This window comes from Marmota flaviventris, chromosome 13, assembly GCF_047511675.1.
Source record: "Marmota flaviventris isolate mMarFla1 chromosome 13, mMarFla1.hap1, whole genome shotgun sequence".
Taxonomy (NCBI): domain Eukaryota; kingdom Metazoa; phylum Chordata; class Mammalia; order Rodentia; family Sciuridae; genus Marmota; species Marmota flaviventris.
In genome coordinates this window covers 84,003,371-84,018,561 of record NC_092510.1, presented here as the reverse complement: position 1 = coordinate 84,018,561, position 15,191 = coordinate 84,003,371, and the positions used below count along the sequence as shown (strand labels likewise).

The following is a 15,191-nucleotide window of genomic DNA, read 5'->3' as shown; positions in this document are numbered from 1 at the left end:
CAGAGACCACCCATTTCCCTCTCTGATGTGGGAGGAGAGAGCCAGAGTCTACTGCAGCTTGCTTGGGAATCTGTGCTCCTTAGGTAAAGGTCTGCTCATCTTCCTGCTCTGTACCAGGCATTGGGGGATCCATGTTTAATTGGACCTAATCATGTTTTCTCTCTTCTCCTCTTTTTCCTCTATATTGGCTCCCATTTTCCCCATACCATTTTTTTTTCACTCTTTATCTTGTAGTTGGGTTGCATTCAAATCACTCCATTACACTGGCCAGGAATTGTGGCCAATAATATAAATTAGGAGTCATTGAACATTACCTGATGGTAATATTCCTATTTACAAAAGCATTTTCTAGAAGTTTCTTTCTAGTAACAAGAATCCTTAGTGCTTTAAAAATAGGGTTTTGTGGACAAACATGCCAAAGGTGACACTACGTCACAGGTATAAAGGTGAACAAGAAAAATCTTCAGAAGGGAGTTTGCTTTCTCACACCAAATAAAAACAGAGGGGTATAACATGGCACTGGGGAGTGCAGAGTCAGTTAGGAGCGGTGGGGAAGTGAGACAAGACCGAGTAAGCAGTGGTGTATGCAGCGAGGGTAGTCAGCTCTCCGCCCAGCATCAGGCACCTAGAACAGTGGGGTTCACTTTCAAAACCTGTTGGCTCACGGTCTGTGATCTATTTGCAGAGAACAAACTGGTGGAAATAAACCGCATGCCCTCTTTCACCATTTGTCAAATTCAGTCCTTCCATTATGGGGCCAGAACAACACAGAGACACCTATCGTGGCTGAAGTTACATAGGCTTCAAAATACCAGTGAGTGGATGTCAGTGGAGCACAAAGGAGGAATGATCACACAGGAGGCTGGGGTGATTTTTTTTTTTGGGGGGGATGACTTTTAAACTGTCCCACAAGTAAAAAGCCACAGCTACAAGGTATATTGCCTTGTGCCACCTTCTCCCAGGATGCCAGCCTCTTTCTGTTTGGGGGGCCCAATAGCATGGGGCAGGAATGAACCAGAGCTTTTAACAATCTCGCTGGCAGCATAGGATCTAATTCACAGTATTTTTCTCACTTGGAATGTGGTTCATGCTCTCCACATCTGAAAATCTCCCTCCCCAACATTCAGAAACCTACCCCAAGCCCCATCTTTCCCAGGAAGTATGCTCTGACCCCACCAGCTCCACCTCTGCCAGACACTATGCTGAGGGGTTTACAGGTGTCGTCTCATTGGACCCTACAGTAACCTGTCAGGAATGATTGTCTCTATAAAGAGGGAACTAAGGCTCAGAGAGGCTGAAGTATTTCCTATGGCTTTGGTATGGCAGAGATGGGATTGACACTCAGGTCTGCATGATTCCAAAGCCTGTGGTTGTAAGCCCCTTCTGTATGGTGCCAGCATCATCCAGTACTTTAGTCAGGACTTGGGGTCACTCAGTTGGGTCATTTCATGTGCTCATAGAACTAAGCATCTGAGCTCATGAAGCACTCCTTCAACTTCATTGAAGGTTCTCTGAAGGAAAAGATCTCTCTAGTGCTTCTATTCTCATGTAGGCAATGGCATAGGGTTACTCAGAATTAAATACTTGTGATTTCTTGTGGGGAGACAGAAGGTTGCTGTGGTTGGGTTCAGAGAACAAGGAAAAGGAATTTAATGTTCTCAATAAAGATACCAAACATTAAGTACATTGTTTGATTCAACCCTGTTTTAATGCTTGTGATAAACAAAGATCCTATGCAGCATCTTTGGTAGAGACAGTCTCATTGTTTCTGAAGTTTGTGAAAAATTGAGTAATTCACCTAACGCCATACCCCAGGAGAACAGCAGAGCAGAGACCCTCCACACATTTCATTTCCCAATGATGCTCATTCCCACCACTTACAATGAGCTTTCTGATTTCAACAAGCCAGACCTACAGTTAAATCTGGTTCCAACTGGAAGCTCTGTAGAGCATCCATGACTCTTCGTGGGACTGTGTTTTGAGAAATGTAAGGTCACTAAGTAAATTTAAAAGAGGGGGGACTGCCAAGTTTCAAAAGGGCAGGAACAATCCTTGGCTTCACCCCAGGGAATGAAAGACCATTCCAAGGACAGGAAGGAGGAAAGGTGGAGGCACCTGGACAGAGGAAAAAAAAAAAAAAAACAAGGCGTTTAGATAAAAAGGTAGAAGAGCTGCAGTGGAGCTACAGTGGGGCCATGCTCACTCCTGGGGACTGTGAGGAGACAGTTTTATTCCGTACCAAGATGAAGCTCCTGCTGCTGAGTCTGGGACTGACCCTGATCTGGGCTCACAAAGAAGGAACCCATGATGCTGTGACAAGCGACTTTGATCCGTCCAAGGTAAAACTGTGGAGCATTACAACTTTTGATGTTGAAGGGTGGCATGTTAAAGGAGTGGGTTCAGACCTGAACTAAGAGCAATTGTGCCATATTAAAATGCAACAGAAGGGCTGGGGATGTGGCTCAAGCGGTAGCGCGCTCACCTGGCATGCATGTGGCCCAGGTTCGATCCTCAGCACCACATACAAACAAAGATGTTGTGTCCACCAAAAACTGAAAAATAAATATTAAAATTCTCTCTCTCTCTCTCTCTCTCTCTAAAAAAAAAAAAAATGCAACAGTGCCTGGGACTTCAATTTTCACTGAAGAGACAGTGGAAATGTCCTAGGTGTCCTGTCAAATGATCTGAGTTCTAATTCCCTCTTCTCATCCTGAGTCCTGCCCCATAGACCAAGAGTTCAAGGGGAAGAGTGTCTGTGTGGCATTCCCTCTCCCCTTTTCTCACTTAACCATTTTTTTTATTTATTGCAGTATTCAGGGGAGTGGTATTCCATTCTCCTGGCCTCTGATCAAAAGGAAAAGATAGAAGAAAACGGTAGCATGAGGGTTTTTGTGGAATATATCCATGCCTTGAATAAATCTTCCTTAGGCTTTAAATTCCATATAATGTAAGTATGGCTTTTTTACTTGGGAAAGGGAAAATGAAAGAGTAGGTATTATCTTAAACCTAAACACACACACACACACACACACACACACACACACAACTCATGCACACAGACATGTGCACATACATACTTAGCCTGCATCCAAAATCACAGTCCCTCAGTTGAACTGACCCAGGACTTGATGGACCTGGGACTTTTCAAGATTCATGGATAAAGAGTTGGTTACAGGAGTAAGTTGATTAGAAGTGGGGGATGCAGAGGGCAGAGGGGTATCAGAATCAAGGTTAGCATGACAATATGGAATAGTTCAAGAGCATGGGATTTAGAATCAACAGACTGAATTTGATTTTTACCACCTGTTGACCAAGAAAACCCATCCCTGACCAGGTGTGGTGGTGCACAACTTTAATCCCAGTGGCTCAGAGGCTGAGGCAGGAGGATCATGGATTCAAAGCTAGCTTTAAAACTTAGTGAGACCCTGTCACTAAATAAAATATTAAAAATGGCTGGGGATGTATCTCAATGGTTAAGCACCCCTTGGTTAATCCCTAGTACCATTAAAAAAAAATTTCATCCCTTCCCACCTTCATTTTCCATGGACAAAAGCTGGTGATAAAGATTCTCCCTCTTGATTTCTTGTGAGGGCTGAGTCAGGTGATGTTCATAAAGAACTCAGCTGAGAGGCACCATTAGTGCATACTTAGCTAATGATCTTAACGAGTGGTTGTGGTATATTAGTAGTAAGTATGGTAATTAGTAGTAACAATGGTGACAAGCAGTTCAAGCACTTTTTAAGTCATTTCCCAAGTATCAAAGTAAATGAAACAATTATGAAGAAAATCTGTTTGTTAATTGTACAAAAAATATTCAAAAGTTAGGTGGAATCAGAAACCCAGGTTATAGGTAGAATAGAGGATGAGGAAGCCAGCCTCAACAATATGTCCTGGGCATCAACTTGTTCTTTTTTACAGTATAAATGGAGTATGTGCTGAAATTGCGTTTGTTTGTGACAAAACAGAAGAGGATGGTGTATATTCTGTTGAATGTAAGTAGACCACAAATGTTCTTTCTAAATTATATTTCCAACTGCAAGGAATTCACTGAACTCCAATATCATCAGGATATTTATCAATGACTCATTAATTCTTATTAAAGTAATATAATAGGGGCCATCTAATAGCCAAAGTCCTGTATATAGGAAAAACGTATGTGCAAAAGCCAATTCCTATAATACCATCAAAGAAAGAATGCAGTCTGGTCAGACGTAGCTCCTTCTGCAATAAAGGTAATTGGCAGGAGGGGAAAGGTAAACTGGGTAGGATAACTGCTCGTTTTCTGCCATCTGTGTGATGATGCCTGGGGGCCATTGCCACACATATTTCCCAGGATGTAGCACCAGATATGTAATTCCAGAGGGCTTATTGGGAAGACAGAGAGCATTATTGACAGAGATGGTGAGGGAGGTGGACAGGTCTCAGGACGATAGAGGGTGAGTTGCTGCTGAGACTGAATGTTCTACACTCATGGTCTATTTACCAGTGTCCTTTTTAGAAGTCCTTCATGAGGCCGGGGGAGTTACAAAAGGAAGGCATTAGCCATCTTCACTGTGTCTTCTAGAAGATGCATTGTGTTTTTTCATGGGAAAGAATAGGTGAAAAGTTTTCATTGCTTCCCACAAACCAAAGAAGTTCTGAGCTGTATTCTGTTTCCTTCACAGATGATGGACATAATACATTTAAAGTACTCGAAACGGACTATGATGACTACATTATTTTTCACCTCATAAATAAAAATAATGGGAATACATTCCAACTTATGGAGCTCTATGGTAGAGTATTTTCATGCGGACACTATTCTTGGGTGGGAGGAAAGGGAACGAAAGAAGCCTAGACACAAAATGATCTCACCGAGGTTATCCTGGACCCTATCTTCCCCACTGAAGACAGATGTATACCTTTGGGATTCCCTCAGGCTCACTGAGGGGAAGATCATGAGATCTCTCATTGTGCCAGAAAGATGTCTTATTGATGTCAGATTCATAACAGGTCCTGACATACAATTGTCACCATCCATTTTCCTGTTCTCCTGGAGCCCTGTCCTCTCATTCTCCTCTATCCTCAAGACATAAGTCACAGCAGTAATGTCACTACTCTCACAGGTCGAGCACCAGATGTGAGCTCAGAACTCAAGCAGAAATTTGTGAATGTTTCTGAAAAATATGGAATTGTTAAGGAAAACATATTGGACCTGACCACTGTTGGTAAGTTTAGCTAGCTGGCTTTCTCCTCCTGAACTTCATGTCCACAGAAAAGGAAAATCCAAGGGAAGATAATCAGCCTCCTTTGTGCCAACATGGAGAAGCATCCAATTTCTCTTAGGGAAAAAAATAGGGATGGTCTCTCTGAATGTCTTCTGTTGTGCCTCTGCAGACCGCTGTATCCAGGCCCGAGGTGGAACACAGTCCTGAGTCTCCAGGTAGGTGATCTCTGACCCTCATGCAGAGGGGGTGGACCAGGGAACAGTGCCTTCATAAACCATTAGGGACTTGTGCCCAACGATTGCATGAAGGAAAACAACATCGAGGGCTTTCTGTACTCTCTATAAGCCCACTGGCATTACACATCTGGTGCTCTGCCCTGGGCAATGTGCTGTGGCAATGTCACACAGATGGCAGGCAATGAGAAGCTCTCCTACCCAATTTACTTTTTTCCCCTTCCAACTATCTTTGTTGCAGAGGGAGGTACACATGACCAAATTGTACACAGTTTTCAGTTGCATGACCTTGGGTCAGGACCTAGTCTTACCATGAACTTTTGCACAAATGGCCTAAGCAACCAAAAGAGGAAGCAGTGACGTGCTCCTTACAGAGTGCTGCGAGCAGGGGATGAGGAGAAAAAGGCTCAGTTACTGATGATGAGCTTAAGGTTATCAGGACTCGAAGGTTGAAATGGAATAACAATAATAGGGTGTGAGTAGGAAACCCATATACATATGAATCTATGTTTGTGGTCCATCTTCCAAGCCCAGGAAGCCATCTCACCTTCCAGTTAGGATCAGAATATCTTCTCTGACTCTGCACATCCTTGACTTCTCACTCCAGAATGGAACTGACTCATCTTTCCATTGTCCTCCAACCTGAAGAACAGACCCGGGTTTAAAAATATAAGAATTTCCCTTTGTCCTCAGTTCAATCCCAGGAATGAGTGATGAGTTTCTGTGTTCTCTCCAGGGCAGAGAGAAAGTTTCCCCACCTGGGCTCCAGCATCATCTATCTCCTTCCTCATTGCTACGCCATCTTATGACCTGTTCTGTCACCTGATTTCCATCACTGTCACATAAGAATGTGTCATCCTGGATCTCGAGGATCTTCCCAGATTGCTGAGGAAGATTCATCCAATCACCAAGAATCAAAGGCTTTCTCTAAATTTCTCTCTTTGCCACACCCAGGTCAACTCTACATGAAGAAGGTCTTTCTCTATCCCCTCAATAAATGATCAGCCCTGGAGTCCTGTGACTTGTCCTTGTTCTGGGAGAATGGGAGGCTAAAGTGGGAGGATGAGAGGACCTCCTGGTCGCAGCACCAGTTTCCTCCTCCAGTGTCTCTGAGTTTCAGGATTCTCCCTTCTCCTGCAGTAATCCTCGGACCATCATCCCAAATCCCCTGAAGGCTGCTTGCCCTTTTATCTGCATATTTTTAGTGACCTCATAAGATCATTATGCATTTGCAAGAATATAAGACTTGCTTCATCATTTCTCTATCCTAGAATTCTCTTTTTCAAAGTGACACTGAGAGAGTGGCTGTGGTGTGACTGACACCAGCTCAATGTGGTTTGGGCATGCCTTGTGCAAAAATAAAGGCTCCATCATCATAGGCTCAAAAGTTAATGAGAGAACACTATCTACACATTTGAAGCTCCCTGTATCTCTCTGTGTCCCCATACAAGAAAACTAAATCAGGTTCAATTGTATTCCTCCTCAAATACTTGGTCTGGTTTCCAAAATATGGCAAAAGGCTATGTAGAAGGCCCACCAGTTATGGTAGGATCCTCCCCTCCCCACTCCTTCTGAAATGGGTTTCACAATGTTGTCCAGGCTAGCCTCAAAGTCCCTTGCCCAAGCAATCCTCCTACCTCAACCTCCTTAGTTCAGGCACTTGCCACCACAGCTGACTTGCCATTCCTTAATGGTGGCATTTAAGGTACAAGAAAGCTGAGGACCAGACTGCATGTTCCAATATCCCCGAAAATACTTAGGAAATAAATAACAATAGCAAGAGCCACATTGATGATGGGAAATGGTGGGCAGTACCACATGCCGAGAAAATAAGCCCAGAGAAAGTCATGAAAAGTCCCTTGGCTATCTCCAGATCAAGACAGCTCACACCGAGACCCACCCCTTCAACTCCAAATATTTTGCAAAAGAGACATGAAATATTAAGAACACTCAAAGACAGAGGGGAAATGTCAATAGATCAGAAGCAGAGCAATCCCTTTCTAATGAAAGGAAAGGGGAAACCACGTGGGAACCAGAGAGTAAACGGAGCCCAGCAATGCTGTCTTCTGTGATCTGAGGACAGATCAGAGCCACTAATGCATGGTTGGGGGCAAGTGTCACAAAAGCTAGGCAACGGTGAGGGCTGAAGATGCACCTCCAAGGTCCAGGAGCTGAGCCAGAGAGACCCACCCCTTCAACTCCAAGGGACTTGGACAGCTCCTCTCCCCTACCTGGAGTCACAGAAAGAGGCTGTGGGCCTGTGGTTGCAGAAGTGACAACTTCCAAACTTTAGGAAAAGCACCCCTTAATCTCCTGGGACTGGCCCGACTCTCACATTTAGGCTTCAGTGTTTTCTCAGCTGGCCTGACTATCCTGGCTGGGCTCTAGATTGATCTGGTGGACATGAACCATCTCATAAAACACCAATATGAAACAAGGGCACTCTGAGATAAGAAAAACAGAATACTTTTGCAATCCACTAACATGATTCTCTCCTGGCTAAATTGAGTCACAGCTACTTTTCTACCAATTGCAGATTTATGTCTATCTCCATTTCTTGTTCGTAAGCTTTATTGAGCTCTCCAACCACTGAATTGTCCCTGCAATTCTGATTGCACCCAACTTAGAGCTCCTCTGGACCTCCCCAAATCCTATAGAAGGTTCTCTCTACGACTCTTTCTGAGACGCCCAGTTCCCTTGGTGAGTGTTCTTTCTAGCTCCAACAGTAAATCCAACTTCTTGATTACACATGTGTTCCTAGTGGTCTTTGGTGGAAGGGTATTAACATTTTTAGGACAAGAACCAGGTGTCCTCCATGCAGGGGAAGCACCAGGCTGAATCACAAATGCAAGGCTCGGTTTGACACTGTGTACCCATCAGGGCCCAGAACACAGAATGCCTTCAAGAATTTTGGCCTGAGCAATTAAAAAACCATTTAATCCAGTCAGTTGGAGGCATGAAAGATGCATATCCCTGTTGAACATACCATTAGTCTATCTAGGTAGGCTGCTATCAGAAAGAGATGCAGGTGTAATCCAGTATGGTTTAATGAAGATGGGATTAATTTCTCCCCTATGAACATCTGAAGTGAATATTCCCTGCAGTCATTCAGGAACCCACTTCTTTCTATACACTACTCCCTAGGACAATGTCCTCATCCGCAGGGGTTAAAGCTGAGTTGTAAGAGGTAAGCAAAAATAGATGGTGGGGAAGCATGGACTTCCCTCCACTCCACCCTGGGAGGTTCTTCCAAGTTCATCCTCCTTCATGGCCACGGCCCACTTCCTGCTTGCACAGGTTTAGAGAGATTACTTTCAGAATTAAATACCACATACTTTTGCTATTGGTTAGGCCTAAGTTTCTTTTGGCAATACAAATTCCTCAGAAGTTTAATAGATTTCTGGTGCACTAACCTCTTGATTTCTCCCATGGACAGATAACTGTACTCTTAGAAAACATTTAAGCCTGAAAACTCTGCCATGGTCTAGGTCAGCCTCTATGATATGCCCACCCTTTCCTTTACTTTAACAACTTCTAAAGCAAGAGATTTGAGTGGGATGGGTCCTTCAATCTCGTCTTCACCAGCGGTCTCCCTACCTGTCATGGCAGCAGCTCTATCTCCCACTAAGCCTGGACACCCACTTCCTGTCACTGCTTACAATGCTTCACTTTGGGATCCCTAAGCAGCGACACTCAGTCAACTTCCAGCGAGGCTGCAGGTAGGGAGGGCATCTTTAGTGATGCTCTGCTACTGTGCCTCTTCACTTGCAACTTGGCTGCCTCTAGCCCTAGCCCCTCCCTCTTGTGAGTTTTGCTGAAAGCACAAGAACCTGCCAACACCACACCAGACTTTCGACACCCTGCTTTTTTTTTTTAAATCTAGTCCCCAGTTCTACAGCCTTTGTCGGCACACACTGCATCTTCCATAGAACAGCAAGCAAACATTTGACCAAAGGTTTTGCCAACATGGAACTATAGTAGCAGATTTCCAGGCTGTGATACCTGAATTCATATCCCCTCTGCTTCTCTTTCTCTCTCTCTCTAATAATCTATAGATCTATCTTTGGTACCAGAGATTGAACTCAGGGGCACTCAACCACTGAGCCACATCCCCAGGCCTATTTTGTATTTTATTTTGAGACACAGTCTCACTGAGTTGCTTAGTGCCTCGCTGTTGCTGAGGCTGGCTTTGAACTCACTATCCTTCTGTCTCAGCCTCCCGAGCTGCTGGGATTACAGGTGTGCACCATGGTGCTCAGTGACACCTGAATTTTTGATACCCAATACCTATAGCCTTTGTCGGCACATGCTGCATCTCCCATAGAACAGCAAGCAAATATCTGTCCAAAGTTTTTGTCTACTGGCCATGCATTTTGAAGTTGATCAATTGCCTTAACTACTCAGTCTCCACCATGGGGCATGTTCTTTGAGCTAGCCTTGCAGCCTCACATGGCTAATAAAGATCATGATAAAGCCAGACACTGCACTTATAAATGAAGATGAAGATCTAGGTCAGTAGAGGGTCTCAAAAATATGGAGCAATTTGTATTCTATGAAGATAAAAGCCTGGGGATGTTTGTTGGTTAGTTTCCTTAAAGATATTAAGGACACGAATCTCGATCCAATTGAGATAGACAGCCCTTATTATGTACATTTTGCTTGTTTGATTTACTTTGAACATTCCCATGACACTGAGACTTCAGGACTTTATAAACTCAGCATCCCCTCCTGCCCCAGGTCCACAGCAATTAGTCTTATGGCCATAAACAGTAATGGCTTTTCTTTGGGAAATGCGATCCTCTGTGATAGTAGAAGCAAATGTGATTCCATTTTGTTTTATGACTTCATCCTGTAAAACAACCATGCCAAGGAGAAGGGTCATGAATGGGACAAGATGTTCTTTTCCTTTTGCTATAGAAACCTTTAAGAACACAGAACTACCTAATGGGGCTCTGTTTCTGTAACTAGGGTAACGGGGCTTTGTTTCTGTAACTGGGGTGACTGGGCTAACTGTGATTGGTTAGGCTTCCTACCACTTGACCCCACTCTCCCGCCTCTGTAACCCGACTTGCTTGCATTGGCTGGACTCTGAACATCCCTTTTGCGGTTTTCAGGCTTATAAGGAGCGCCCTTGCAACTGTTCAGGGCTGATCAGGGGAACAGCTTTATGTGCTGGTCAGCCACCACTGGTGTGCTTCAATAAAGGCTTGATTCGATTATACGTGAGTGGTCTGGAAGTCAGTTTATGAAACCCCAGGACAAAGCTTTAACTATAACATCTGGGGGTTCATCCGGGATCCATTTCTTCCCTACCCTCACGCCAAATTTGGCTCCAATGACGGGCCTTTGGACCTAGGCCTCGGAATAGAGGGGAGCTCCTGAGAGAAGTTCCTCAGCCTCACTCCGAGGACGACTCCAATCCGTCCAAGGACACTCTGAAAAGCCTCCTGCCGGCTGTCAGACCTGGTGGGTGGACTCTTCTGTGTGGGAAAAGGTCAGATTGGACGCAGTTGTTTACGCCTTTCCAGGGACAGGACAGGACAAGACATTGTTACTGTCTCCCAGGAGGGCTCCCTTTGTGACCTCATCTGTTCAGACCTGTCATGGACTAGATTTCCTCAGGAGCTGCCACAAGGGAGCTGAGCACCCTTGGCCTTGAGCGCTGGATGCCTGAGACTGGCCCCCGCTGTGTGGGAAAGCAGGTGGATCTCACCTCCACTTGGCAGGGAGTGAAGCTCTGGGAGTGGGTGCTACCCAATGGGAGTGAGCTGCCCCCTGTAGTACTACCCTCTGACCTGTTTTGATTGGAATATTCTATTGAACAGCTCTCCTCAATAAAAACCAGGGTTTGGGCCAATTCATTCTCTCTCTCTCTCTCTCTCTCTCTCTCTCTCTCTCTCTCTCTCTCTCTCTCTCTCTCTCTCTCTCTCTTTCTCCTGCCTCCCATGTTTTTCTCTTGCCCCCCTTGTGGCAGCTTACCCTGAGGCCCAGAAGCCGTACTCTGAGAAAGGTATTTTCTGTGTCTGTGTGATTCGTTCGTGCCAGCCCAATTCACCCGAGTGACACTGAAGAAGACAGTTCTCTCCCTGAAAGGAAATCTCGGATAAACTCTCCTTATGGTTTTCTCCATTTCATAAAGAGCTATTTTGACACTATTGTGTTCAACTTCATTAGTAACGAAAAGTGAAAAATTAAACAATATATCACTCAGCCTATCAGATTCATGATTTTAAAATATATTGGCCATGGAAAAATTTTGGAATACTTGTAGTTGGGAACATTGGAATAAACATGACCACTCAGAAAATGCATATGGAAAGAACCAAATAACCCCACCAGCTCAGGGAAAAATGAAGAAGAGAGAAAAGTGCTAAAGGTATAAGGCACTTTAGTGGAAAATCCTAACTGCAGGGTAAGGAAATTCGGCTGTTTAGACTAGGAGTGGGGAGCTTGAAGGCGTAACAGTAGTGATGAAGTTAATGATGAGGTAAGGTGTGCAACCACCAGTTGTCGTTCATATCTACCAATAACAAAAGACTGGAGAATAACTTCTGGGGTTACAATATAACTTCTGCCAAAGAAACAAATAATATAAACCATTGTTAACCTGCTCAAATTCCAGTCCCTTGAAGGAAAACTGTTTTGGATACTGTGCTTGTGTAAGGTACTGGACACTTAGATGAGTCTAAGGTACTAGACACTTAGATACCCTAAGGATCCAAACTCCAACTAACCTTGTCTTTCAGAGGCTGTGGCCGCTGTCCTTGTCCATTTGCCATTAAAGTTGGGCACAAGAACAACAAGAAGTCACCATGAATCTCCTGGGCACCAAAATATCCATCCTGCAACCATTGAGTGGCCTTAGCTCTAATTATTCCTGTGTTTCACTGGCAGGGGGGTACTGGGGATTGAACTCAGGGGGCACTCAATCACTGAGCTAATCCCCAGCCCTATTTAGTATTTTATTTAGAGACAGGGTCTCACTGAGTTGCTTAGTGCCTCGCTTTTGCTGAGGCTGGCTTTGAACTCGCAATCCTCCTATCTCAGCCTCCCAAGCTGCTGGGATTACAGGGTGCTCCACCACACACACCTCCCGTGTTTCATTTTTTTGCCTGCTCTTCTGTTGACACATGGAACAGAAGTGCCCCAGCAATGGCCATAGCTGATTCAATGGGATCTTCACTGTGTCCCTGGATGGAAGTGTCCCCTTCTAGACCTGCAGAGTTAATACACTATAGGGAAGGGAAGTGTACATCCCTGAAGAGGTTTGCTGAGAGTGATGGAAAGTGGAACCACATCTACTTCTATTCCTTAATTTCCAGACCCTGGGACATTGACTTAGGTTGCCTAGAAGGGTGGTAGCTTATCCTCATGGGTGTTAACTCTAAAATGAGATCTTGGCTGCTCTTAGAGAGGCTGTTTGCTATTCTAATGGTCTGGTAGGTTCTGGGTGATGAAGAATGTGATAGACTTAGTGACTCCCATGGTCATGTGCCAATTACCCTTCCTCTTTTGTCTGAGGTAGGATTTTAGCTTTGATCTCTTGATGATCTCCAGGAATCCAATTTTGGTGCTGGTTGAAGCCCCACAAACCCACATACAGAATATGACTTGATCCCTGTCAGGATGGCAGCTACTCCTTCTATTTTGCAAGAGATCTGATACAGTCAAGTGGCCACCAAGTGGCTGGTTCATTTCCTTAGAGCGTGGTCCTGTATCAGGGTTCCTTGTTAGTTGGTGCTGCTGATAGGTTGGATTTTTAGCAACAGCAATAGCTAGATCAGCTGTTGGACCATATGTAGCCTCCACTCCAACTACCATAGCTACTCTGTTAATGAACTCATTATGTCAACACTCAGGCACTAATGACGTCTATTGGCTGAGTCAAGGAAATTGCACTTGCTAGTGTTCTGACAGCACTTTGCTGCCGCAGTCTGGCTGGGCACAATCAGGAGCCACTTGTCAAAAGAAACTAACTTTATTTTTAGAACCACACATGCCAAACAAAACAGCCTCTCAGGAAAAACCCTCAGAGCCTCAACTGCCACCACCGGCTTTCCACAAGCCTCTCTCTCCCACACAAGCTTCTCTCCACCTCCCACAATCCTCCTGCTTTTGAGGTCGATTGGCTGGGTCACGTGGGTGGAGCCAAAAAAGTCCCCCAATGAGCAGCTCCATGGTCTGAAAGGGCAGGGAAACAGCCCAATGAGCATCACCGCAGAGGAGCCAATCAGCTAGATGTTGCTGGGGCTGCTGTGAGCCAATCATCAGCCGGCAGCTGGAAGTTTGCTGGCAGCTGGAAGTTTGCTGGGGCCCCTTCGGCTGTGGCTCTCAACATCTCCCCCTCTCTGTTTAAACAACAAGCATGTGGCTTAGAGACCGTGCCTGCCTTAGGTTGTCCAATAGTACATATGGTCCTTAGGTTGGTACCATTGCAATTGGATCTTACCCGTCACTGACTACCGGTCCAGTATACAGCCACACCTGTGGAGAGGTCTTTGTACCAGCGGGGGGGGTGAGGTTCTTTGCCTCACCTCTGTTGGCCCCCAAATTTTAGCTGGACGATCATGACAAGCAGAAGGGAGGAAGATACACCAAGCCAATTGACGGCTCCTTTTGGAAAAATTGTATCACCAATGACATCATCAGCAAAAATACCCCAACACTACCACAAGTCGCTGCACCAACAGATAGTTCACAATGCATACAGGTGAGCTCACAATGTGTCCAGGCAAGTTCTGCAAGCAGTTCAGTGATGGCTATTGTAGAAGCTGTAGATTGGTTTTATCTTTGACTTCACCAGCACTGGGATGAAGATAGGAATTCTGGCAATAATGGCTAAAGAAAAAATTATGTAACATTACAGAAGGCACTAAAAGAAAACAATTTTCTTAACAATTTACATTATCTTTAAGAGAATTATTAAATATAATGAAAAGGAAAGGTGAAAGTAAACAAACAGATCTGTTAACCTTCTTTTTTGTTTACATATTAAAACAATCCTCAACAGTTGTTTACCCAATTTAAATTAAACCATATAAATCATGTGAAAAAAAAATATTTGGATCCATTTTATCATGAGCACTCATCATATATGATATATGGACATACATACATTCAAACATATAACACAAAACACAAGTGTGCACACATAATATAATACATACAACACATAACATTATAGTAAAGGCCTTATAACTTTTTACAGGTGAAATCTCCATTGCAATGTTTAAAAACTCTATAGTCAAAAAATAGAACTGATCAGCAAAATATTAACCTAGGTCTGTATGAGCTCAAAAAACAAAATAGAACTTCATGATATGGCAAAGGGCAATAATAAAATAGATATTGAAAAAAGCATCCTGGTTCTGTTGCAGACGTAAGGATAGCCAAACTGGAGTTTTGGATATCAGTTGTTATGGATTTGAGCCAAATCATCTTCTTTTTGGTCTGTAGAAATCGCTTTAGTTAATCTTTCTGGAATCCAAATCGGCTGCTGTTCTCCCTGTGGAAACACATAAACAGACCCCCGACTCCAGACAATCACTGGGTCAGGACCTTGGTTAATCTCTCTGGAATCCAAATCGGCTGCTGTTCTCCCTGTGGAAACACACAAACAGACCCCTGACTCCAGACAATTACTGGGTCAGGACCTTTCCATTGTCCTGTTAGAATATCCTTCCAAAGTACCTTGGGCTTATGCACATTTTTTGGACACATATGCCTTTCCGCAGCACTAAGTCCTGATGAA

At 44.2% G+C, this 15,191-nt stretch overlaps 1 protein-coding gene across 1 annotated transcript; it reads left to right on the top strand.

Annotated features, from left to right (window-relative positions):
- The first annotated feature begins 2,243 nt into the window (after nt 1-2,243).
- On the top strand, nt 2,244-5,414 carry LOC114083850 (major urinary protein 20-like). Its single transcript, XM_027925122.3, has 6 exons — nt 2,244-2,339; nt 2,811-2,947; nt 3,919-3,992; nt 4,665-4,775; nt 5,106-5,207; nt 5,377-5,414. The coding sequence occupies exons 1-6, from the start codon at nt 2,244-2,246 to the stop codon at nt 5,412-5,414; spliced, it is 558 nt and encodes a 185-aa protein (XP_027780923.3).
- Nucleotides 5,415-15,191: the final 9,777 nt, after the last annotated feature.